The sequence below is a fragment of the Portunus trituberculatus genome, chromosome 49 (genome assembly GCF_017591435.1).
Source record: "Portunus trituberculatus isolate SZX2019 chromosome 49, ASM1759143v1, whole genome shotgun sequence".
Classification (NCBI taxonomy): Eukaryota; Metazoa; Arthropoda; class Malacostraca; order Decapoda; family Portunidae; genus Portunus; species Portunus trituberculatus.
In genome coordinates, this window is record NC_059303.1 from 16800019 (window position 1) to 16824207 (window position 24189).

General features: G+C 40.3%; 1 protein-coding gene and 1 long non-coding RNA gene across 2 annotated transcripts; both read right to left on the reverse strand.

The window, feature by feature from the left end:
• Positions 1-4350: 4350 nt before the first annotated feature.
• Positions 4351-22970, reverse strand: LOC123499283. The gene is made up of 20 exons (XM_045247084.1): positions 22867-22970; positions 21297-21456; positions 20126-20278; positions 19048-19311; positions 18387-18512; positions 17948-18037; positions 17499-17654; positions 16772-16900; positions 15825-15932; positions 15349-15362; positions 9523-9715; positions 8958-9110; positions 8233-8359; positions 7628-7755; positions 7197-7322; positions 6501-6584; positions 5706-5867; positions 5424-5567; positions 5147-5284; positions 4351-4583 (listed from the first exon to the last, which is right to left on the reverse strand). The coding sequence occupies exons 1-19, from the start codon at positions 22870-22872 to the stop codon at positions 5178-5180; spliced, it is 2430 nt and encodes an 809-aa protein (XP_045103019.1). The 5' UTR covers positions 22873-22970; the 3' UTR covers positions 4351-4583; positions 5147-5177.
• LOC123499057 lies at positions 9911-12024 on the reverse strand. The gene is made up of 2 exons (XR_006672866.1): positions 11907-12024; positions 9911-11767 (listed from the first exon to the last, which is right to left on the reverse strand). It is a non-coding gene; the product is annotated as an uncharacterized LOC123499057 (long non-coding RNA).
• Positions 22971-24189: the final 1219 nt, after the last annotated feature.

Here is a 24189-nt window from a genome sequence, read left to right on the forward strand (position 1 = left end):
AATATCACATTTCCAAACCTACCTTTTAAACATCCTTTTTTTTTTTTTCTTTAGTTTCTTATTAGAGGCAGGGTAATCTGGTAAATTCTGGGACCTCCTACCTGCTTCTGTATTTCCATCTTCCTACGATTTGACGTTATTTAAGAGGGAGGTTTCAAGACATTTATCCCTGTCTTTGGCTAACTCTTTCAGACCTACAAGGGACTGGCAACTAAGTGAGCCTTTTATAAATAGTAAGTTCGAGGCCTGTTAAGTTTAAAAATGTGCCCCATCAAACAGTTTAAAAGCTTTCAATACATCACTTCAACGACTGTAAAGCTTAAAAAATGCATTTCCTCCCCTTTTTTTCCTATTTAACTCTCTCAGACATGCAAGGGGATTGGCAACTAAGTGAGCCCTTTTTTTTTTTCCTTTTTTTTGTTTTATGTTTCCCTTGACCAGCTTTCCCATCATACATAAAAAAAAAAGATTCATACGAGCTTTCCTGCTTTCCTTCATGCGTGGGAAATAAGATAGATTTTAGTAAATAAACAAAACGAAATACAATAAAAAGTATGATTAATGAAAACCTAGTTAGAATAAATGTAACAAGTTTGAATCATCGCAAACAAAGGAACTTGAAATATGAATGTAGGACAACCTGAACTATTCAACGCCATTAAAACACTCAAACAATAATACCACATGATATACACCTCAAAAATATCGGGTTAACTATTATGAACGTTACTATAAAGCACTAACGCGGACCGTTTACAATTGGGGCAGGGTCAACACACGCTTCCTCCGCCTGACAGTTAGCTACACACAAGCGGCGCGAACAGAGGCCAGCATGCAGTTGAGGCTGAGAAGTTACGATGCAAGGGTGATCGCTGAGAGACTGCACGTGGGAAAATTAAAGTCACCCATTCTAAATATGACTGAATAAATATGAATGATGAATGAATGAAACAGATAAAGTTAGGAATAATAAAGTTTGTTGTAAGTCGGGAATTAAAGCTACATTTTCCATAAACGAATGAGTGAATAAAAAGATAAGCAACTGTAAATAGATTAGACAAAAGGAGTTATATAATAAAGAAAATGATAGAGTTAACTGGTAAGATCTTGAACATAGAGGATTAAAGTTACACATTCCACCCATAGATAGCGTGCTTGTCCCTGTGGCGTGGCGTGAACGGGCAGAGATCCAAAGCATGTCTCACTATCTCGCTTCGTTTGTCTCTGTTGCTCCCCACCGTTCATCTTGACAATATAGTACCGCAACAAAAAATGGAGATATAATTAACGGGAGTAAATTTACAACAACCAAGCTATCTATACGCCATGAGTCACCCGAATGCCTCGCGCACGGCGGCTCTCGGATCATGATGACGTCACAGATGAATCACCTTTGTATTGGAGCTTCGAAAACCATGAATCACCAGATACTTTTAAGTCGGTATTCTGTTCTCTCAATACGAGCGTTTTCTAAGGCTATGTGTGTTCTCCAGATTGTTTCTGCTGCTAGTAATGTAGAAATCTTGTTATCATACCAGTAGAAATATTTAAAAAAACATACTCAAGAACGTGTATAAATTCAACTGGAGGTTTTTAAAGGTACTCGGGGTAAAACAGAAGCGTCCAAGCGTCTCGAAATATCCGTAGTGCGAAGAGAGACAGTGAGGTGGGAGGAGGTGGCGGACGAGCAAGCGGACAGCAGTGTGACAGATGACACGTGACGGGCGGTGATTAATGCAGACCAAGGTGAGTCATACGGCACGTGAGTTATGTGTTATTTGCAGAAGTGACATGAGCCTTCTCCCTTCTTGTATCTGCCAGGCTGCCGCGGGTGGTGTTGTGCGGTGTTCATAGTGTCATGTGTCGGCTGCTGAGAGGCCTTATTCTGAAACGCGTCCGTCCTACATCCTGGCTACTTTAAAATAGATCTAATTGAAGTTGCACAGGTTTTTAATAGTGTTTTTAGGGGTCTCGTGACGTATTAACAAGATCTAATTGAAGTTACACAGGTTTTTGATGGTGTTTTTACTGATTTCGTGACATATCAATACGATCTATATAATTGAAGTTACACAGGTTTTTATAGTGTTTTTACGGATCTCGTGACATTTTTTTATAGCGTTTTTACGGATCTTGTGACATTTTTGATAGTGTTTTTACGGATCTCCTGACGTATTAACAAGATTTAATACAAGTTACACGTGTTTTTTATGGTGTTTTTAGGAAATCTTTTGACGTATTAACAAGACTTAATACAAGTTACACGGGTTTTTGATAATGGTTTTACGGATCTCGTGACAGATATACAAGACTTTTTCATTAATTAACAAGAGAAACGCTCGTAAGCACTCTGCTAATCTGTCTGAGTCCTTTTGAAAATAATGGTGATGGAGCATAGTGTCCATTTTGTACTCGTATACCGTTGTTTAAACATGAATAACCTCTTTAATTTTATCAATAGTTGGCATATGAAGAGAAAAAAAACTAATAATGATGAATAACTGGCATTACTTGTGCATTGTTATTCGTAGAGAGAGAGAGAGAGAGAGAGAGAGAGAGAGAGAGAGAGAGAGAGAGAGAGCATGACGAATGGTGATAGTGAAGAAGGGGAAGAGGCTGCATACTAAATGAAGATGCGAGGGGAGAGAAGAGGAAGCAGGCTAAGTAGATAAGGACGGTGAATGGCAGAAAGTGAGAGGAATGGGGGCTTGGGGGAGGAAGGGGAGCGAGAGAGGAGGGAAGGGTCCGCCGCGTGCCAGGTTACATAAATAAACAAACAATTAGGTCGCGAGTAAGAGCATCATTCTGTGGCTTTCCGCGGGCACCTGTTACCCCGTCAGCGTCTGTACCCGAGGCTCGCCACCCGGATCTCAGGGACAATATTATGAAACACTTCAGCGCCTTCCTTCACAACTTTCCAAAGGGTCTAGTTCAAGTGACACGGGTTCTTATTCTCTTCTGTACCAGGACGCGCTTTCATGCTCATTCTAGTTACTATTTGGCGATTTTATACAGCTTCAGAAACATATGTTAGGGATTTGAAAAATACAGACTCTGGCAGTTATTCTTTTGACCTCCATATACCCTTCCTAATGCAAATAGAATCGTCTATTTACCCAAAAATCAAGATAAAAATGCGTCTCAGTACTGAAAGGTTAATTAATGATGTTTTTCTTTAATATATCAGTGTCGGATTGATAATATTTCAACATTATCAAGAGAACAAACAGTCTTAAGAACTGTTAGTTACTCATCTTTATGGCTTCTGGAAATCGTCGTATGTGAAAGCAAAGCGTTAACAAACACTGTCTCTTGCCTTGGTATCACTCCACAGCAGCATCTATAAATGTTCTCCTTCTTTGGAATCTGATTATAGCGGACAGTTGTGAATATTCAGAGCGTATGGTGATGGTATAGTATGTGTTCTGTTGTGGGTTTTTCATGCATAAGACCGAAAAAAAAAGAGTAAGTGAAAATAAGGCCCAATGAGGTGCCAGTCTTGAAGAAAAGAGGCATATAGACTATCCAAAGTGCAGAATAAGTGTCTTAAAGAGTTAAAATCAGGAAGAGAGTGAGGTGGAGAAGCAGACGGAATGTTAGAGTTCACCAGAAAAATGTTTAGACGAATCTCTTCCCTTCACTTGAACTTCTTTGTGTGTGTGTGTGTGTGTGTGTGTGTGTATGTGTGTGCTTTTCCTCGTATTTCTGATCTCTCTTCCTTCTCGAAATAGATATTAATGTACTTATTTCAAGGTACACTATCTATAAACAATAGTGAAATGACTCGCTGTAATTTTGTGTCTCGTAAAATCTTTCTTTCCTAAAATCAGAATCTCTGCCAGTTCTTGAAAAAGAAAACAAACAAACAAAGCTTAGGAATGAAGGCAGTTTTTTTTTTCTTTTCCTCAAGCTGTGTACAGTAAAGTTGGCACCCACACTCCTGGCACTGGTGTCCAAAGTCCAAATTCATTCAATGTCAAGCGAAACAATATAATAATTAATCTTATTTCTTAATTTAATGAGCAACGTTTATGGTGATGGAAATTAAAATAAGATGAAATTATTTTCTTTCAAATTTCGGTTAACATAAAACAAAATTTTAATTAACGAAACTTACTGCAAGTGAAATCTCAACGAAACATTCACTAAATCTGAATGAAACAACTTAGAGAAGACATCAGCCACGAAACTCAAGCGAGACTTCAATGAAATCCCAACGATATCTAAAGGAATCCTAAGCAAAACTTTAACCATGACGAAACTCAAACAAAATATGAATTAAATCCAAACACATAAAAAAAAAGAAATAAAGAAAACTATGATTCACGGCAGTAGAAGCAAAAACACAACAATATGACAACATTTTATTGAATTTATAAACAACAACGTAACAACACATATATAACAAAATGGCCAATCCCACCACGTCGCCGCATTCCAGTCACGTGACACGGACGGGAAAGGATCAGCGTGAATAAATTAAAGTGTGTACAGGTCATAGACGACTCTGGAAGTGATGTGTCACGTGACCATCCTGCCAGTCACCAAGTCACGTCAGGTCGCGTCAGGATACGTCAAGTCACCTAAAAGAGACAGAAATAAATGCATGTCAAAATTCAGAAATATGAAGGTTAATGTCTTTCCATTTTGTATTCATTTGTTGTCTATGTCATTACTGTGAAGTTTGAAGACGAATTGAAATGAAGTTTGCAGTCCTATCAGGGAGTCCTGGAATGAAGTTTGCAATTCAGTAACAAACCCTGACCATGTGATGAAGTTTTTCAGTCCTGTGGTAAAATTTATACTCCTATGATGAACTTAACAAATCTGTGATGAAGTTTACAATCCTTCAATATAGTTTACAACTATACAAAGAAGCTTACAATTCTTGAAACAATTTTACCGTCCTATCAAGACACACTCGGTCCTAGAATGAAGATTCCATGCCCACTATGAAGTGCACCATTGCTTTCCTCTCATCATAAAGTACAAATACAAGTCAACAATAAAATCTTGTTATGAAGTTTATCCTCCTATAAGTATAATTTTTCTAAGATGTTCTCTTGGGCTCCATAGCGAAGGTCTATAACGTTAACTTCACTGTTTTATAATGGAGACAGTATAATGCCGCCACATACGTTCATACCTGACAGGCTGTGCAGGTGGCGGCGGCGGGTCTAGCAGAATGTTTGTTGCTGATAATGAAGACTGAAGCCGAGGTTACCCTTATCCATTTCCTCATCCCCGTCTGTTTTCACGTGGAGGACGAAGGGCTGCGCAGTGGCTAGTGGAGGGAAGGTCAATGGGTGAGTTAGAGGTGTCTTTGTCTCTCTCTCTCTCTCTCTCTCTCTCTCTCTCTCTCTCTCTCTCTCTCTCTCTCTCTCTCTCTCTCTCTCTCTCTCTCTCTCTCTCTGACTCACAACTGACGGAGTAAGGGAAGCCGAGCCCACAGTATCGATCTGCATGTTGTTTTGAGTTGTCTGTCTCCTCATTCTGGAACAAACCACCAGGAATCACCACGTAGTCAGTAGTGCACTGGTCACCCTTCGAGGAGGCGTGGCTCGTTCCTGTGTGTGGCGAGAGGAAGGTGTTTTGTTGATAGGTAAATAGATGGACAGCTGTTTTAATGATCTACTTGAGAGATTGATTATTTAACTGATAGCAGTTCTGGCTTGACCTTGTGCACACCTGACCCCGGGACTCACCTATAACTGTATCGTCAACCACGTCAGTATTTTCAGTGACGGTGAAGGCGTATTTGGTATCCCCGCCCGCAGCAGTCCCAACTTTCCAGGTAATGCCGCAATAACCGTCAGCACGACGAATACACACGCCGTAATCCATATTAGCAAGTTGTCTTGTTTCATCTGATGAGGGCGAAGAAGAACATAAGGTAAAAGAGAAGTAGAAGGAAAAAGAGGAGGGAGTAAAGAGAGGATATGGAGGAAAAGAAAGATGGAGAGAAAAAAAAGGTGAGCGATAAAGAAAAGAGGAAAGACGATGAGTAGGAAGAAAAGGAGAAAAAGGGAGGGAGAGGAAGAAGAAATGCAAGCTTGAATCACAAACGAAACTAACATGAAACTACACACACACACACACACACACACACACACACACACACACACACACACACACACACACACACACACACACACACACACACACACACACACACACACACACACACACACACACACACACTTAACCCCTTCAGTACTGCAACACATTTTTATCATGAATTTTTGGTGTGATTAGACGATTTTATTTACATTAGGAAGGATTTATGGAGGTCAGATGATTAATGGCCGGAATCTTCACTATTTCAATCCCCCACATAAGTTTCTGAGGTTGTGTAAAACCATCAAATAGCAAGCAGAATGAGTATCAAAACGTGCCAAGGTACTGAAGGGATTAACAGTTGATCGGGAGAAGATACAAGTGGGAAGAAAACAGTGCCTACTGTTTCTCCCTCATGAACAATATCACGGGTATAGACTCACCGCTGTTTACTAAAATCGGATCGAAGTTGAAGCTGGTGACGAGGTCATTAGTTTCTGTATAGTACTGGAGGCAGCCAACAGGAGCTGACCCCGGCAAGACGATGAGAGGTAATGGAAAAAAAAAATTATATATATATATATATATATATATATATATATATATATATATATATATATATATATATATATATATAATATATATATATATATAAGGTAATGGATTAATTATGACTTATGTTTACTTTTCTATGGAAGACTTATATCATCTGAATGTTTCTTTTTTGTTATTGTTTCTCTTCACCTATGCCAGTGGTTCTCTTGTGTGAAAATAACATGTCAGGATTTTTACAGTCAAAAGATTGATATATGATTGATGTGCTGGCAGTTTATAGTGTCTCGTTATTTGATGTGTTGAGATATGAAGTTTCTCTCTCTCTCTCTCTCTCTCTTTCTCTCAAGAACATAAGAATACAAGGAAAGGGAAGCTGCAGGAGGCTGTCAGGCCTTCGCGTGGCAGTCCCTGTATGAGCAAAGCTACTTAATTCCATCTATCATCTCCATCTATAAATTTATCTAATCTTCTTTTAAAACTCCTTATTGACACAGCACTAATAACACTCTCTCTCTCTCTCTCTCTCTCTCTCTCTCTCTCTCTCTCTCTCTCTCTCTCTCTCTCTCTCTCTCTCTCTCTTTCACCTCTATACTTGGAGTCACAGGGGATCTGCGCCACTCTGATCCTCCAGGGAGATGGGGACGAGTTGATAACGGAGCGGTCAATGAGCAACTTCACTGCGCCGCCGTTGGGATCCAGATCGTAATACACTGTGGGAGCGGTCACACGTATATGTAGTTGTATTGCAAGTTTAACTAAATACTGTACCACACTTCTGTTTTCTATTCTCGTTTTCTATTACGTTAGCCATATTCAGTTTTTTTTTTTTCTATTTACAATGCAGAATCCTTGTCAAACCATCGCCAGAGTCCTAAAAACCCCTTTGAGGATACGAATAACCTCCGGTACAGCTTGTTTGACGCAAGAGATCACATGACGAAATGCTAAGAATAACTACTACTGGTTTGAGCACAACCTCTAAGTGAGTGTACGTTTAAGGAGACTTGTTACTCACTGTGCTGACCCGTGGCGGTACCGCAGATCTGAGGCACGTTGGACATCCCACCAGAGACTGAGAATTTATCCTTGTCACATTGCCCGTTCCTATTTGGCTGCGCAAGTGTCAGCGTATCGAAGTCCAGCCTGAGGAAGGAGATGTGATGAGAGGAGTTACATGTCACCTGATACCAGAAGGATGACTAACTCGGCCTTGGCTGGTGAAGTGACTAAACATGGAAGACTGTAAGAAGCATACGTAGACCGGAATACTAAACTGCATGTTACTTTTAGCCTGATGCAATCTTGGCTGTATGGCGACTATGACTAAATGTTCAAGACCAAGGGATGTCAAGAAATGAAAAGGGCATTAACCTCTCCAATACCATGACACGTTCTCATACACATTCTGCTAACTATTTGGTGATTCTATGCAGCTTCAATAACTCATGTGGGAGATTAGAATAGTGAAAACTGGTCATTAATCTTCTGACCTCCATAGACCCTTCCTAATGTAAATAAAACCGTCTAATCACACACAAAACTCATGGCAAAAATGCGTCCCTGTACTGAAGGGGTTAAGGCTGTATCTTATTCTTAATCCCTCGTGACACCCCAGCATACCTGAGCTGGCAGATATTAGAGTTGATTCTGTTGATGTTGAGGGTGCAGCTCTGAGTACTGGTGCCTGAGGTCGGCTCCGTGAAGTAAGTGTTGTTCATCGTCGTTTCGCTGTTGCATGTCCTTTTAACTATACAGGGACGAGAGAGAGAGAGAGAGAGAGAGAGAGAGAGAGAGAGAGAGAGAGAGAGAGAGAGAGAATATTAGTGCATTCGTTGTGATAAGTAAGGTGCAGCTCTCCATTCCTCTGTCGTAAGTGTTTCCCAGCAGTAATAAGTCCTGTGACCTGCCAAGAACCTGTCAGGTTTTGTCAAGGGTTAAAAAAAAAAAGACGCAAAATACAATTGATGTGAGTACAGGGAAGCGCCAAATACAGTGGAAGTGAATGCAAGACGTAAGACCCCTCAGCTTCTAACAACGACTGTACATTTTTTTTGTATGTACTAGAAAGTCTCATTAGTAGATATATAGGAGAAGACATGTCCCGTGTTCCGAGGTAAGAGTAACCATCCCGCTGCTCAGGACAAAACGACGAGAGTAACTACCATATTCCTGGATCACTGTACAGTTACACCATCACTTGTGTAGAGAAAGATTTAATTTATGTGCTCACTTCCCCCACGAATCCTTGGCCAGTGGGACGAGCTCTCGATGAAATAAAGAACCGTCAGGTAGAGTGAAGAAAGAAGAGCGAAGAGGAGGATGGCGGATGGAGGCTGGATGCTTACTGATGCAGCAAACGCCAAGACCGCTGGCACAGGAGGATGATCGCACTCCGCCCTTTGCATTGCAGTCGTGCGAAGTGAGGCAAGTCCCGATGGGGAATTGCGTGTCGTTGGTGGAGCACTGGACGGGCTGCACCTTGGCGAAGATGAGGAACACTGCAACAAGGAGAATGGGTTTTGTTACGTGAGAGTTAAGGAAGAATTAGATTTTCAATGTATATACGTGATGAATATTATAGAAAGATGTATTTTAGTGTGTTTATTTTGTTATAATTTGTGTCTTGAAGTTAAAAGCGATAAGGAAAGACGATGAGAACAATGCAATGCAAAGTAAAAACAGCAAAAAAGAAAAGGAAAAGAAATCTAGCATTACTTGAAAAGAAACTAAATAAGAAGACATTATAAAGGATCATGAAAACTATTGCACTATAACTGAAATATCTGTGGGTGACGATGATAATGATGAGAACAATTATGATGATGGTGATTAACAAAAGGGTGATATTAAAGACGATGATAGCGCTGACGATGGTGACGATGATGATAATGGTGACAATGATGTCCTTACCTCTGTCCTCCCGCTCACTTTCCCTCTGTAATTTGACATTCTCTCCATCAATCTTTTCTCTCAATTCCCGTCCCTCCTCTTCATTGATGACGCTTATTTCTTCATCCTCATTGATGACACTCATGGCCGCCGCTCCACCCACTACCACCACCACCACCACCCACGCCACCAGCCCGCACCAACTGCCGCCCATCTGTCGGGATGAGAGACGTTAACCATCTGAACTAGAGAGAGAGAGAGAGAGAGAGAGAGAGAGAGAGAGAGAGAGAGAGAGAGAGAGAGAAGGGGGGAGGGAGAGAATAAAAATTTTACCTATCTATCCTTCTCAGTTCTTTCTTTCACTTCTTTTCATCATTTCTCTTCCTCCTTTCTCTTTTATCAATAGCTACACCTTTCTTCATCTTTCTCGTTTATCTTATCTCTTATCATTGTTATTTCCTGTGTTTCCTCTTGCTTCTATTCCCTCGTTCCTCTTCGTCCACCATCTCCTCTTCCATCATTTTCACCATTCCTTCTGTTTCTCCTACTCTTCTCATCTCTTCCCACTCTCCCTTATCCTCTTTATTCTTCTCTTCTATCACTCTCATTTCCTATTACTGCTCTTGCTTCTCATAATCCTCTTCCACTTCATCCACCACCACCTCCTCCTCTTCTTCCTCCTCATTCCCAGGAGAGGCAAGACACTGCCGCACCCTTGCCAAGTCTAGCAGTGTTTACTCGACACACTCTCCTCTCCACACTCGGTCTTCCTCAGCACTAGCGACACTCATTTTTAACGGGATCACTATTCTGTAACAAAGTGGGAAATTGGAGAGTTTTGCTTCAAGTATTGTGTCCGGGACGTCGTTGGATTTGAAATGTATTGAAGGAGGATTGAGATTATGTTTCCTCGTTTATTTATGTGTGTTTTCAGTTTCTTTCTTTCTTTTTATATTGGGTATGGACATTGCTGTGCGGTATTCACATGATCAAACTGTATTTCTATGTTTTATTTATTTATTTATTTATTATTTTAGTCCCTAGGAGACGTTCATTATAGCTTGGTAAATGTTTAGTTCGATTCCATGAAAATGATTTAAGTTCACACCTTGTCTTATTTATTTATTTTTTTTTTCTTTCCATTCACTTGTTCCATTCTCTGTCTTTGTATCTTCCTGCGTCTTGGTTTTCATATCTACGAAAACCACCGTGACGCTTGCACTGTATTCTGAAACGCTTTGCTCTCTCACCATCACTACTTTCCAAAGGCTCTAGATGAAGATAATCCTGTTTTCAGGGATATTTTTATGGTTCTGGTGATGGAATGACAAGATTTTTCGTTTATCATACGGAGAAACTGCCTTGAAAACCCAGTTAGTAGTCTCTGTGGCCTTGGAAAATTGTTGTGGTGAGAGAGACAGGCTATTCTGAATATGATAATTTTTTCCTGCTGTGAGTGTTGTTTCTTGGATCTTATCAACTGTTATGACCTCGCTTTACGCATCCCATTCTCATCATAATATCAATACGTAAAGATGAATCATGTTATACGGTCAGCTATGTTTCTGGTCTCAGCATTGGTTTCTCAGAGGGAAATCTGATCTAACTCCTAAACTTTTTGTTAGGTGATGTTATTGAAACTGATTTGGATTCATGTTCAGTTGAGTATTATATAGTGGTGTGTAGTTTTGGTATCCGATGCTGCAGTGTGCAATTCTGGTACGCAATGCTACAGGAAGGATAGAGGTTTGTTAGTCAGTATAGAGGAGAATGATGAAAAAGATGCAAGTAAGCGTATTATCCCTTACGAGAAAAAAGACTAAAGCTTTTAAATTTTCACATAGTTTATAGGAAGCCACACCAAGGAAGGATTTGATTGAGGTAGCATGTGGTATAGCAAAAATGTTATAACTAAAGCCTTTAAGATTAGTAATTAGGATAGGACAGCTGGACAAGCAGTATCGGGTTCAAATTTGAGGAAGTTATGTTGAGAAGATATAGGAATAAATAAATTTTCAAGTAAATAAATAAGGAGCTTTGAAAGAAGTTGGAATAACGTAATGAAAATGATAACGAGTATTGAACAAAGAATATTAAATTTATAGGCCTTCTGGGTATTGCCCTTTTGCAGCTTCTCTTACTTTTTTTGTGCTTTTATACATTCTTCTTTTATAAGTTGGTGAAAGAATGTGTCTAGCGTAAATATTTCATCACTTCACTTTGCCTCAATCCGAAGAATGAATTTCACTGTCCGAATTTAACTGTACTGGAAAAAAAAAAAAAAAATCAAATTACCTCTGACTCTCCATGGTCACTCTCGTCCAATGTACATTTCTCAAAGCTTCGAATAGTTTTAATTTCGCTAAACAAACATTCCTTTTCCTCTCCTCTTTCTTCCCACTTACTGTATTGATCTTGTAACGGGAAGGCCTTCAGCGCCGCCTCGCAGAGAGTTCATTCTTTCCCGCGGCAGTGTGTGTCTTACCTTTGTTTAAAAAAGACCGAGAGAGCGGGAAGTGCACGTCACGAGGACTGATGAGGAACTGAAGGCTAATGTTCTGCTGCAGCCCTTTTATGTCTTCGCTTGCAAGCTCTCGAAGTGGGTCGCTGGTTCTCGCCGCTCCGTCTCTGTTTACTGAAAGCGGCTCTCGGGTTTTCAGTCCACTTTTTCTTCTTCGTGTGTGAGTGTTGACTGATACATGAGCCTGTCAGCATTTCTCTCTTTGTCATTAGTTGCAGTTTGCTGATCGAGTGTCGCTGCAGTCTTCACTCTGATAAAACATGTGTGTGTGTGTGTGTGTGTGTGTGTGTGTGTGTGTGTGTGTGTGTGTGTGTGTGTGTGTGTGTGTGTGTGTGTGTGCGTGTGTGTGTGCGTGTGTTTGTGATTATGCTCACGCGCTTGCCCAGGTGGTGAAGTGCATGAGTCAGCGTGAGTTACCTGCTCTGCATCGTGAGGGAACAAATCAATAGATATTTGAGGAATATTAAATTCGTTATATCTTCACCTCCTTTCTCTTCTCCATTTTATTTATATATTTGTTTATCTATCTATCCATCTATTTATTTCTATTTCTATTTATTTATTTTATTTATTTTTTTGCTATCTTTCTAATATATGAGATTTTGCTGCATTTTATTGCGTTTATTATTTGTTTTTCAACCTGTGATCATGTTTGAATTTATTCCCTTGATTTGCATTTGACGAAGAAAGAGAAGTAACGAAATAAAATATAATTACAACTTCATCATCAGCTTCAGTGTCTCGCCTTTATAAGTGTTCCTTACTAACGACTACCCCACACTGTATAGAATAAGGGGAGCATATAGGATAGTAACTGCCAAGACTACTACCGCATCAGATCATACGAGATACTACACATAGTTTTTATAATCTATCAAGGCTTTACCATATCATACAGCTAGACAGCCAGACAGACCAAGCAACATTGAGTTAACCCATACATTACTGGAAGGCATTTTTATCATGAATTGTTGGTGTGATTAGATGATTTTATTTACATTGGGAAGGATCTATGAAGGTCAGAAGATTAATGGCCAGAGTCTTCACTATTTCAATCCCCCACATAAGTTTCTGAAGCTGTATAAAATCACCAAATAGTAAGCAGAGTGAGTAGGAAAACGCGTACTCAAGTGGCTAAGAGCAAGTTGTAGGAAAAGATTCAGTGGATTTTGAATGTTATATTGTGCTGAAAAGTGAAGACGAAGCTGCATTAATGAAGTGAAATGTTAAGAGCAAATATTTTTTTTTCTTATTTATGCCATGTGTCATAATGAGATGAATTAAGAACAAGTTATAATAATGAGTTTAAATAGAACCAAATTGTAATAATAAGAACAAGATGTAGTACCGAGATAAGAATCAAACACCAAAATTGTATGTAATAATAAGCTAAACATTAAGGACGACAATAAAAACGAAAAAAAAAAGTTAAGAGCAAGTTTTGACAATGAACTGAAAGACTGAGAGCAAAATGAAACGAGCTCAATTAAGACAGAAACATAGTAAGTTAATTTAAGACCAGGTTGTTCTAATGAGGTAATAGACCAAGAGCAAATACTGGTAATGAGCCAAGCCAAAAAAGCGAGGCGGATGTAAAAGCAAACAATGTGAGAGTGTTTGCACAGTCACGGGAACTCGTCAGGACCTTTCTGGAGAGGAGCCATTACAACTTTCTCGTCTCTCGCAAGTTCTTATTTTGTTTCTATCTGGCTGATTTCCTATTCTTAACTCTCTAGCTACGGTTTGCACCATCAACGAAGCTAAAGTCGCCATGAAGTAGCTTTAAAACGTTTCCTCGCAAACACAAGCACAAACACAAACATAAACACAAATACAAACACTAACACTAACACTAACACAAACACCTCTCCAACCAACCAGTCACTCCTTATCCTTAACTAGACCAAACTAAATCACAACACATTAAAAGCAAGAACCTGCACTTTTAAACTCGGAATTTCAGTTACAGAGAGAGAGAGAGAGAGAGAGAGAGAGAGAGAGAGAGAGAGAGAGAGAGAGAGAGAGAGAGACAGACAGACAGACAGACAGACAGACAGACAGAGACACAGACACAGAAACAGAGACGAGTCCCAAGAAAATCCGTGCATGTATTTCTCAGGGCAGCTAAATTGAAGGAGTATGTGTGTGTTTGGGGAGATGGAGGGGGAGAGGAGATAAGGGAACTGAACTTCACGAGGTTGTGGGAGGAAGGGAAGGCCAAACACTGGAGGGAAGAAGGAAGAAGTTGCTCGTAATGTGTGGCCAGCAAACACGTATCTTTTAAGCGAGGAAACACTGGCTACTTGGTGGTGGTGGTCGTGGTGGTGGTGGTGGTGGTGTCTGTGTTATCAGTGGTGGTTATGTTTATCGGAATGGTTGTTGTGATTGTGTGTGTGTGTGTGTGTGTGTGTGTGTGTGTGTGTGTGTGTGTGTGTGTGTGTGTAATGGAAGACACTGAAGCAAGACACTCAGAAATAATGCTGATAATTTTTAATCACTCAAAACTAATCCACTACAGTGTTTTGCAGACGATAAGCCTCAATAATAACAACTATTAATTACAAGTTCCAGTACCCTAATGATAAAATAAATAATGATAATGATAAAGATAATGATAATGATGATAACAATAAATAATAATAATAATGATAATAATAGTAATAATAATAATAATAATAATAATAATAATAATAATAATAATAATAATAATAATACAATAACAATAATAATAACAACAATAGCAACTACAATAACAATATGAACAATAACAATAATAACAATAATGATAATAATCATAATAATAATAATAATAATAATAATAATAATAATGAAAATAATAACAATAATAACAACAACAATAATAGTAATGATAATAATAATAATAATGATAATAATAATAATAATAATAATAACAATAATGATAATAATGATAATAATGATAATGATAATAATGATAATAATAATAATAATAATAGTAATAGTATCAATATTAGCAATATTGATAATATTATCAATATTAGTAACAATAACAATAATAATAACAATAGTAATAATAATAATAATAATAATAATAATAATAATATTAATAATAAAAATAATAACAATAATAATAATAGTAATAATAATAATAATTATTATTATTATTATGATAATAATAATAGTAATATTAAGATTGTAAACTTAACCTTAACTTGTACAACTTTGGTAGAAAAATCAATCTTTTCCTTTATTTCCTTTACAGCTGATATCTGAAAACATTTGTACGTAGGCAAGTGATAATATGTATGATTGTTTTTAATCACCTTTTTTTTCCCTCAACATCTCACGTGAGCGCCCTTACCTGGCCAGGGGTACCAATCATCGAGGCATCTCACACAAGTACACACACAGACACCTACTCACATACACACGTCAATTAGGGCAAGAAGAATCATCTGGGCGAAAACTGCGAAGGTTCCAAACACACGCCTTGACGGACGCCACATGACCCACATGCTGTTGTGATCCCTTATATCATCACTCACTGAACTATATGCTTGAAAGAAACCTCTACCTTACACCTCCACTTGCAATGACATGGGTTTTCAAGAGTGATTTTTACTGTTGTAGTGACATATTAGCAACATTTCTACAATATCAACAGGAGAAATACGCTGAGAACATGGCTGGTAACCTTTGAGGCCTTGAGAACTAATCGTTGTAAAAGAACAGAGCGTTTTTAAATATAGTCAATTCAGAGACTTCTAGCAGAGGGCGCTGAGGTGTTATACTGTGGCAAAGGGCGCGAGTGGAGCGGATTAGCAGCTTGTCAGTTGGCGATAGTTTAAATTGAAGCCTCTGTTCCCGAAGTCATTCAGTCCGTCCTCGTCAGCGTCCGTCTTGACGTTGAGAATGAAAGGCTTGGTGGTCGCTGGCGGGAGGAAAGGTGAAGGTCAGAAGAGGAGAAAGATCGGGGAGTGCAAGGAAGGGGTGTGAACGGGGATTGGTTTGAAGTAAGAGGAAAGAAAGGAAGATGAAAGGGAAGGGGAAGAGAAGAAGTTTGAAGTATGAGAAAAGTAAAGAAGATGAAAGGGAAGGGGAAGGATAAGAGGAGTATGTGATTGGAAGGAACGGGAGGAGAAAAAATGGAGAGCATCTGTAATTGTCATTTTATGGTTTTCCTGAAGTGATGTTTGTGTTTCTATTCTAATTTGTAGCCTGAGCGATAATTTTTTTCACATATTCTAATCATTCCTGAATAATTTTGATATCACTGTTTAACCCCTTTAATACTGGGACACACTATTATTACGAGCTTTGGGCATCATTAGACGATTTTATTTACATTAGGAAGGATTTATGGAGTTTAGAAGATTAATGGCCAGAGTCTTCACTATTTCAATCCCCACATAAGTTTCTGAAGCTGTATAAAACCACCATATAGTAAGCTCAATGGATAAGGAAACGTGTCATGATACTGAAGAGGTTAAAACTACAAAAAACACTTTCATTCTTACTATATGCACCACCACCATCACCACCATTACTATTAACTCCTTCAATACTGAGATTTATGTTTACCTTGATTGTTGGGTAAGATTTAACGATTTTATTTGCACTAAAAAGGGTCTATGGAAGTCAAAAGATTAATGGTCAGAGTCTTCACGATTCAAATCCCAACATACGTTTCTGAAGCTGTATGAAATTGGCAAATAGTAACCAGAATGAATATGAAAACGCGTCGTGAAGAGATTAAACCAGAATGCTTACAGGTGACGCTGTTGGGGAAGCCGAGACCGCAGAACCTGTCATTTTGCACCCCCTGGTCCGTCACGCCACCGGGGATGAGAACGTAGTCGGTGGTGCAGTCAGTCCCCGTGGAGGACGCATCGGGGGTGCCTGAAGGAGGAAAAAGGCGGCTTTAGTATACATCAGGGGAGGTAAGCACGATGAAGTGTGTTGTTGTGTGTTAATTGCCTCATTTTCACCCAGTTCTATCAAGCTTAAATCGAATAAAAGGTCTTAAAGTGGTCTCTTGTAGCTTCTCTTCTTTTTATATTTCCTTACAATTTAATCTCTTCCTTCCATACTTCCCCTTCAACTTCTCTCCATCTATCCATATTCTGAAACACTTCCACCCCGCACCATCACTATTTTTCAAAGGGCTCTACTTGAAGTGACACGAGTTATCAAGGATGTTTCTGTAGTTCTAGTGGCAGATCAACAAATTTTCTGCATTATCAACAGCACAGATACTCTTTAAAACTCAGCTAATGGTCTCTGTGGTCTTTAAAAATAGTTGCAGTGAGAGAGGGAAGCGTTTTTGAATATGGCTTTATATGCTAAGCCAACAATCGTCACACACTCATACGCACACCACTCACCACCTGTCGGTTCGCAGTGGAAAGGAAGTGTCATGAACCACCGTACTTCAACCCATTGGACAAAACACAAGTCATTACATCCACAGCAAATCCCCATAGCGTATTGAACTTACCCACAATATTAGGCGGTATAACAATAGTATCAGCATTATCCGTGACAGAGAACCCGTAGTTGCCTCCAGTGGTGTTGCGGGTCCACTCTATACCACAGGCGCCGTCGACCATGTCTATACACACGCTGTAGTCCGTGTTAGAGATCTGGCGCGTCCCTGAAGGAGGAGAACGAGGTGGTGGTGGTATCCAATCGGTGGGGAATGGGTGAGGTGGAAGTGAAGTAGGTGTAAGGGACGGGAAGAGGAGGAGAGAGGTAAAGTTATGGAATTCTACAGAACAAAAGAGGAAGGAGAAAGAGAATGAATAAGAGGAGGAGGATTGGAATAGGAAGAGGTGGTGGTATATTAAGTATCAATAAGAAATGTAGAAGCAGGAGGAAAAGGTGTATGAGACAGGAGAAAGAAGTAGAGGAGGAGGAGGAAGAGGAGGACGACGACGAGGCACTTACCTGATTCTGGCACTGGCTCTGCATTCTCGAAATTAAAACTACTGACGGTGCCTGTGCTCTCTGTGTAGTACTGGAGGCACCCGGACGGAGCTGTGGGACAAGTAGTAGTAGTAGTAGTAGTAGTAGTTGTTGTTGTTGTTGTTGTTGTAGTGTTAGTAATGACGCTTGTAACTGACGGTGTTTGGTATCAGTAGACCATATTCTGAGACATTTAGAAAGACTATAGTTAAAGTGATACAGGTTTTTAAGTGTCTTTTTTTATGGATGTAGTGACAGATTAACAAAAATTCAAAATCATCAACAGAAGAAACACTCGTGTGAACCCATCTACTCATCTCCGTAGCCTTTGAAAACAATCGTGGTGAAAGAGCATAGCGTTTCAGAATACAGGCCATTAGAACTCATACATACCCATTTTCTTATCTTCCATGACACCCACCTCTGTACTCGGAGTCACATGGGATCTGCGCCACCTTGATGTTCCACTCCCGGTCCACTGTGGAGGCGGTAGAGCGCTCCACTGTCAGCTGCACCGGGCCACTGTTCGGTTCCACGTCGATATACACTGGGAAAGGAAAGAAATGACGAATAATGAGTAAGTGTCTCTACCTCTGTTTGGGCTTGCTTTTGTTGATAGTCCTCTTTTTTTCTAAGTCTTTCTCTTTCTAGTTTTCTATTTTTTTCTCCTCTGTTTTCATTCTTATTCTTTTTCCCATTGTTCTCTTCTTCATCCAAGACTAATGCACCTTTCCCTCCTCACTTCTAACTTTTTTCTCTCAGTCTATCTTTCTATCTCAACGTTCATGTCCTTGTTCATCCACTTCAAGACAAAACAATTCAATTTTTTTCTCAATCCTTACATCTCCCACACTAATCTCTGCTTTCTCCTACTACAACTCGCCCTTAATCTCTTCTCAGTACCAGGATGCGTATTTATATTCATTTTCGTTACTATTTGGCGATTTTTTACAGCTTCAGAAACATATGCTGGGATTAAAATAGTAAAGACTCTAGCCATTGTCCTTTTGACCTCCATTTAACCTTGTTAATGCACATAAAATCTACTCATACCCAAAAGTCAAGGTAAAAATGCATCTCACTGTGCTGGCCTGAGTTGGAGCCACAGATCTGAGGCACGGTAGAGGAGGCACCGGAGACACTCAGGTAGTCAGTCACGCACACTCCGTCCTCGTTTGGCTGCTCCAGTTCGAAGTTAATGAAGTCGAGGCGCAGCTGGCAGATGTTACTGTTGACTCGGTTGACGGTGAGGGTGCACGTGCCTGTCCCTGTGTCGGTGCCTGTGTATCCCGGGTTGACAAAGTAGGTGTTGTTGTAGCTCGTCGTTTCCCCGCAAGTACGCGTGACTGGTGAGAGTAGCGTGAGGGTGTGGAAGGGAAGAGAGGTTTAACAACATAAGATTAACATAAGAAAATGAGGGAAGCTGCAAGAGGCTGTCAGGTCTACACGTGGGAGTCCCTGTATGAGCAAAGTTACCTTATTCCATCTATCATCTCCGTCCATAAATTTATCTAGTCTTCTTAAGATTATCCTCAATAAGAATAGCGGTAATGCAGTGATATGAGACAAGTGCAAAAGAATCTCCAAACGATAAACGAGAAAAGAGTATAAGAGATGAAGATTCGAGTGCCAATAATGAAAAGATAATGATATAAGGCCGTGGTACAGTGGAACCATGCGTGCTCTGGGGTCCGAGGTGTCGCCAAGCGCACGGGTTCGAATCCTGTCCACGTTCCGAGCGTAGGTTGGGCTTCCTCACTCGGGGCAACGGTTTCCTAGCGGGTGGGCTTAGTGATAGGGGTACCCCCCAAAAAAGCACCCCTTTAGCCCATAAATTCCCATGAAAAGCCCACATTGTATAGAAAAAAAATAATAATGATGATACAACAGTAATATATCAAAGACAGATAGAAGAAAGCTAGAAGTAAAAAAGGAGAGCAAACTAACCATTGTACTATAGATAAATAATAAATGCTTGCACTCATAGAAAAAAATACAAGTTACTAGTATAATTTCTATTAACTAATGAAAAAAACTACGAAAATGTAAGATGTTGTAGATAATGAAAAAAAATATAACATGTTTAACGATAAAAGTATCTAGACTAATGATAAAAATGACAATACAGTAACAAACGGAACACGGCACTGGAACACTAACGCAGACAGCAAGCCGCGAAGCCCTTGGAACAGTATCCTGAGGTCGTGCCACTGTTGAACTTGCAGTCCTTGTAAGGCAAACAGGTTCCCTCCGTCAGCGTGGAGTCATCTGAGGTGCAAGGGTCCTGCGGGATCCTCCACAAGAACACGACAACTGCAAAGGATCTAGTTTGTATAGAAGTGAATAGTGATGCGAGAAGTGTAGATGGAGTGAATGTAATGGTGAATAAGTGGCAATAAAGAATGATGGTTTGAAAAGATGTAGGCAATTAAAGGATCTATTATAGTTGGTGAAAGTATGGGAAGTAGTGAGTGTCTCAGTAGAGTGGGGATTAATGTTCATGTGGTCAGTGTAGCGAGAAGTGGGGAGAGTGACCTGTTAATGAGAAGTTTGTGTGTTCCAGTGCAGTGTGTTAACTGAGGAGTGTGTTTCAGTGTTGTCAGTCTTTTTCTTTTTCCTTTTTTTTATGTTATGGCCTATAGCGCCTGTAGGTTTACTTGAAGAGTATTGGAAGCGCTGTTCAGCTTCCACCCATTAGTGGCATAGACAATTTATTTATAGTGGTACCCATATTAGGGCCCATATCACCACCCAAGCGCATCTTTGGTATTACCACCTAGAACTTGGGTATCATGGTGACATGTAGGTAACTTAAAACCACTCGACAAAACGGCAAAATATCAAGCCGGTACGTGGTGGGTTTCAAACCTACGTGTGGACATCTGTCCGATCCCACGCTCATCACCTTATCCACTAGGCCCTCGCCTCTCTACAAAGTCTATATAGAAGTATTACGTGTTGTCAGCACTGTAGGTATTAGTCAGTGTTATCAGTGGAGGGCGTTCGTGTTGATGTAAGAGTCGTTTGAGTAGAAAGTCTTAATTTCAGCGTCCCTATCAGTATAACCAATGAATGTAACCCTTCCAGTGTAGTGAGGCAGTGTACTGACATTCATTTCAGACAGGAAACACAAACAACTCTGAAACATGGACTAGTTAAGGACACCAAGATAAACCCCCACCCATACTTTCCATCAACAAACATAACCTCTTTAGCGTAACGCGGCAGTGTATTGACAGTCTAGCCAAGCAGGAAACAACTCACTCTATGCCAGAAAAAACATACCAGAGCCTCAAGCTAGTTATGACTACAGAAGCAAACACACACTCACACTTTCCATCTCGATCAGTTCCTGGCACACGAATATAGCCATCATCTAGCGCCCCTTGCTCGCTCCCTAGGCTCTCTGACTCCGAGGGCGCCGCTGCCACCACGCCCACGAGCACCGCCACCCACGCCAAACACACCCAGCTGCTCCTTATCGCTCTTATCTGAGAACAAACAGTGGATCAAGGTTATCAAGGTTAATCTGCCCACAAGGATGACACACACACACACACACACACACACACACACACACACACACACACACACACACACACACACACACACACACACACACACACACACACACACTCTCTCTCTCTCTCTCTCTCTCTCTCTCTCTCTCTCTCTCTCTCTCTCTCTCTCTCTCTCTCTCTCTCTCTCTCTCTCTCTCTCTCTCTCTCTCTCTCTCTCTCTCTCTCTCTCTCTCACACACACACACACACACACACACACACACACACACACACACACACACACACACACACACACACACACACACTATCATGATGTTGGCTGTGAATCTTCCTTAACCTAAATTATGATGTAAATTAATGTTGAAGGAAAATTTTTAAGACTGTTTGGTTGTATAAGATTTGGAACTCGTTTTAATAAGAGTTAAATGTTGATAGCCATAGATTACGTTTCACACATGTGGGCAGTGTAATCAGAGGCTTAAATGTAAGAAGTCCACTCGTTTTTGATAAGGCGCATTTTGACAGCCTTAAATTACCTTTCATATATGTGGGGCAGTGTAATCGGAGCGCTATATAAAAGAAATCAACTGTTGCGAATCGAATTTAGTCAATGTAAACTAAAGATTGCCACAGTAATCCCAAAACACCTGAGCACTTATCCAGCACAACTGTATCATGCTCTATAATGACTCGAACGTTAAGAATCTGTCTGTGGCATTCAATAGGGTAAGTTCCTCGGCTGCTAAATCTGTCTCTTCTCACACTCTGGCAGGCTTATATTCTGAAACACTTTGCTCTCATATCATAACTATTTCCAAGAGCCACAGAGAGGAATAGCTGGGTTCTGAAGAGCGTTTCTCCTGTCAGTAACGTCAAAATGCTGTCAATCTGTCACTAAAACCATGGAAACAATTTTAGAAACCCGTGTAACTTCAACTAGAGCCTTTTGACAGAAGTGTAGGTACGGCGGGGAAGTGTTTCAGTCTAGTACTTAAAAAAAAAAAAAAAAAAAAAAGCTTGATTGAGTTCCGATCTCCTCCTCGTTCTGTCGTTTGTGTAGTGTGTACATCACGAGCTGAATTAGGCATGACAGAAGAACAGTAGAGGAAAATCATCCTGCTCAGCTTTTTAGGTCCTGAGGAAAACGTGTCATCAATCAAACGCAAGATAAGTTTACGTTATTTTTACGAATGTGAATTACGGTGATTTTTCTCTACGATTTCGTTTATCTTGATTAATCACCGCTTTATTTTCAAGATCTGAAAAACCGCACAGGATGATTTTTCCTATTGTTCTTCCGTATTGATTAACTGAGCCCATGATTCAAGGCGCAGCTCACCCCTTGGCATGTTCCCTCCACGCCCCCTCACACCGCAGTACCTTCATGACGGCGGGAAGCTCCTTTACACATCCAACTCTCGACTCAACTATTCAAGGAGGAGGAAGTGTCGCCCTTTAAATCCCTCTTTCACTATTCCAGCTGCCCCTCCTCGCCCCTGCTGCCTCACAATAGCAGCAGCCCCTCCACGAACAATAGTTTCTTGGCTCGACACTCGGCAAGCTTCATCACACGGTCCGATAACGTAATCATGAAAGTCACGATGGGAACAAGTATCTATAAGTTGGTTCTGCCAGTGCTTAAATACGCTCGGCTAGAAATATGTGATAACGCTGTATTTCCAAGTGTTGTAAGGGGAAAACCGTATATGGGAAGGTATGGTGGAGGACTGAGGTATGGAAGAGGCCGTTGTAATGGAAAGAGAGGCAAGTCATCGGGTTTTTGTGTCATGTCTGTAGTGTGGCTGACACAATGACATGGTTCTGAGGTAACGCCGGCAGCATGTGAGCAATAAGGATGGAGACGTGAATTTGTACAATTGAGAGATGGCTTAGTGACAAGGACAGGAACGAAAGAAGAGAGAGAAACGAAAGGCAGAGGAATGTAAAGCACGAGAGAAGGAGGAAGAGAGCAAGAAAACGGGAAAAGCAAAGGAACTGGTACGATGAAACACGAGAATTAGTCAAGGAGGGAAGGATGAGAAGAAAAGAAGGAGAGAGGGATGAGAGGGAAAGAAGAGAGAACAAGGAACCCAAAAAGGAAATGGAATAAAGAAAGGAAGACAGAGAGAGAAAACATAACAGGTATCAAAGCACACTGTACATCACGAGATATGTCCAAGCAGGGAGAATAAAATGCACCAAAATTCAGTAAAATGATTCAGATTCGTATTCAGAAACGCTTTGCTCTCTCACCACGACTATTTTCCAGGGCCACAGAGATGATTAGCGGAGTTTTAAAGAGTGTTTCTTCAGTTAAAAAATGTAGAAATCTTGTCACTCTGCCTCTGGAACCGTAAAAAAAAAACACCTTAAAAAACCCGTGTAAATTTTGATAAACCCTCTTGGAACAGTAGGAGGTGAAGCAAGGAAGTGTTTGAGAGTACGAACTTAATTAACTGGGGCGCTGCAACAAAGATCTTCCTAGAACACAACACTAATACAAAAAACTACCACGTGTAATCTGATGACCTGTTGCTATTAACCTTTTATTTCCTTACGTTTTCATGCTCCAATCTCTCAAAGCTGTGGGAGGCAATGCAAGCAGCTTCTCAGTAAACCACACGTGTTCTTGTGACATCCCCAGAGCTCAGAACTTAACACTGTGCATGCTTGGTGTGTCTTGCTGCTCGAGGTGTGAGGTGA

Coding starts and splice junctions, on each gene's coding strand:
- LOC123499283 (XM_045247084.1), bottom strand. Junction 16,901..17,498: donor TATACCGCCTAATATTGTGG/GTAAGTTCAATA, acceptor TTCCTCCTTCAG/GCACCCCCGATGCGTCCTCC. Junction 5,285..5,423: donor CGGCTTCCCTTACTCCGTCA/GTTGTGAGTCAG, acceptor TCCCTCCACTAG/CCACTGCGCAGCCCTTCGTC.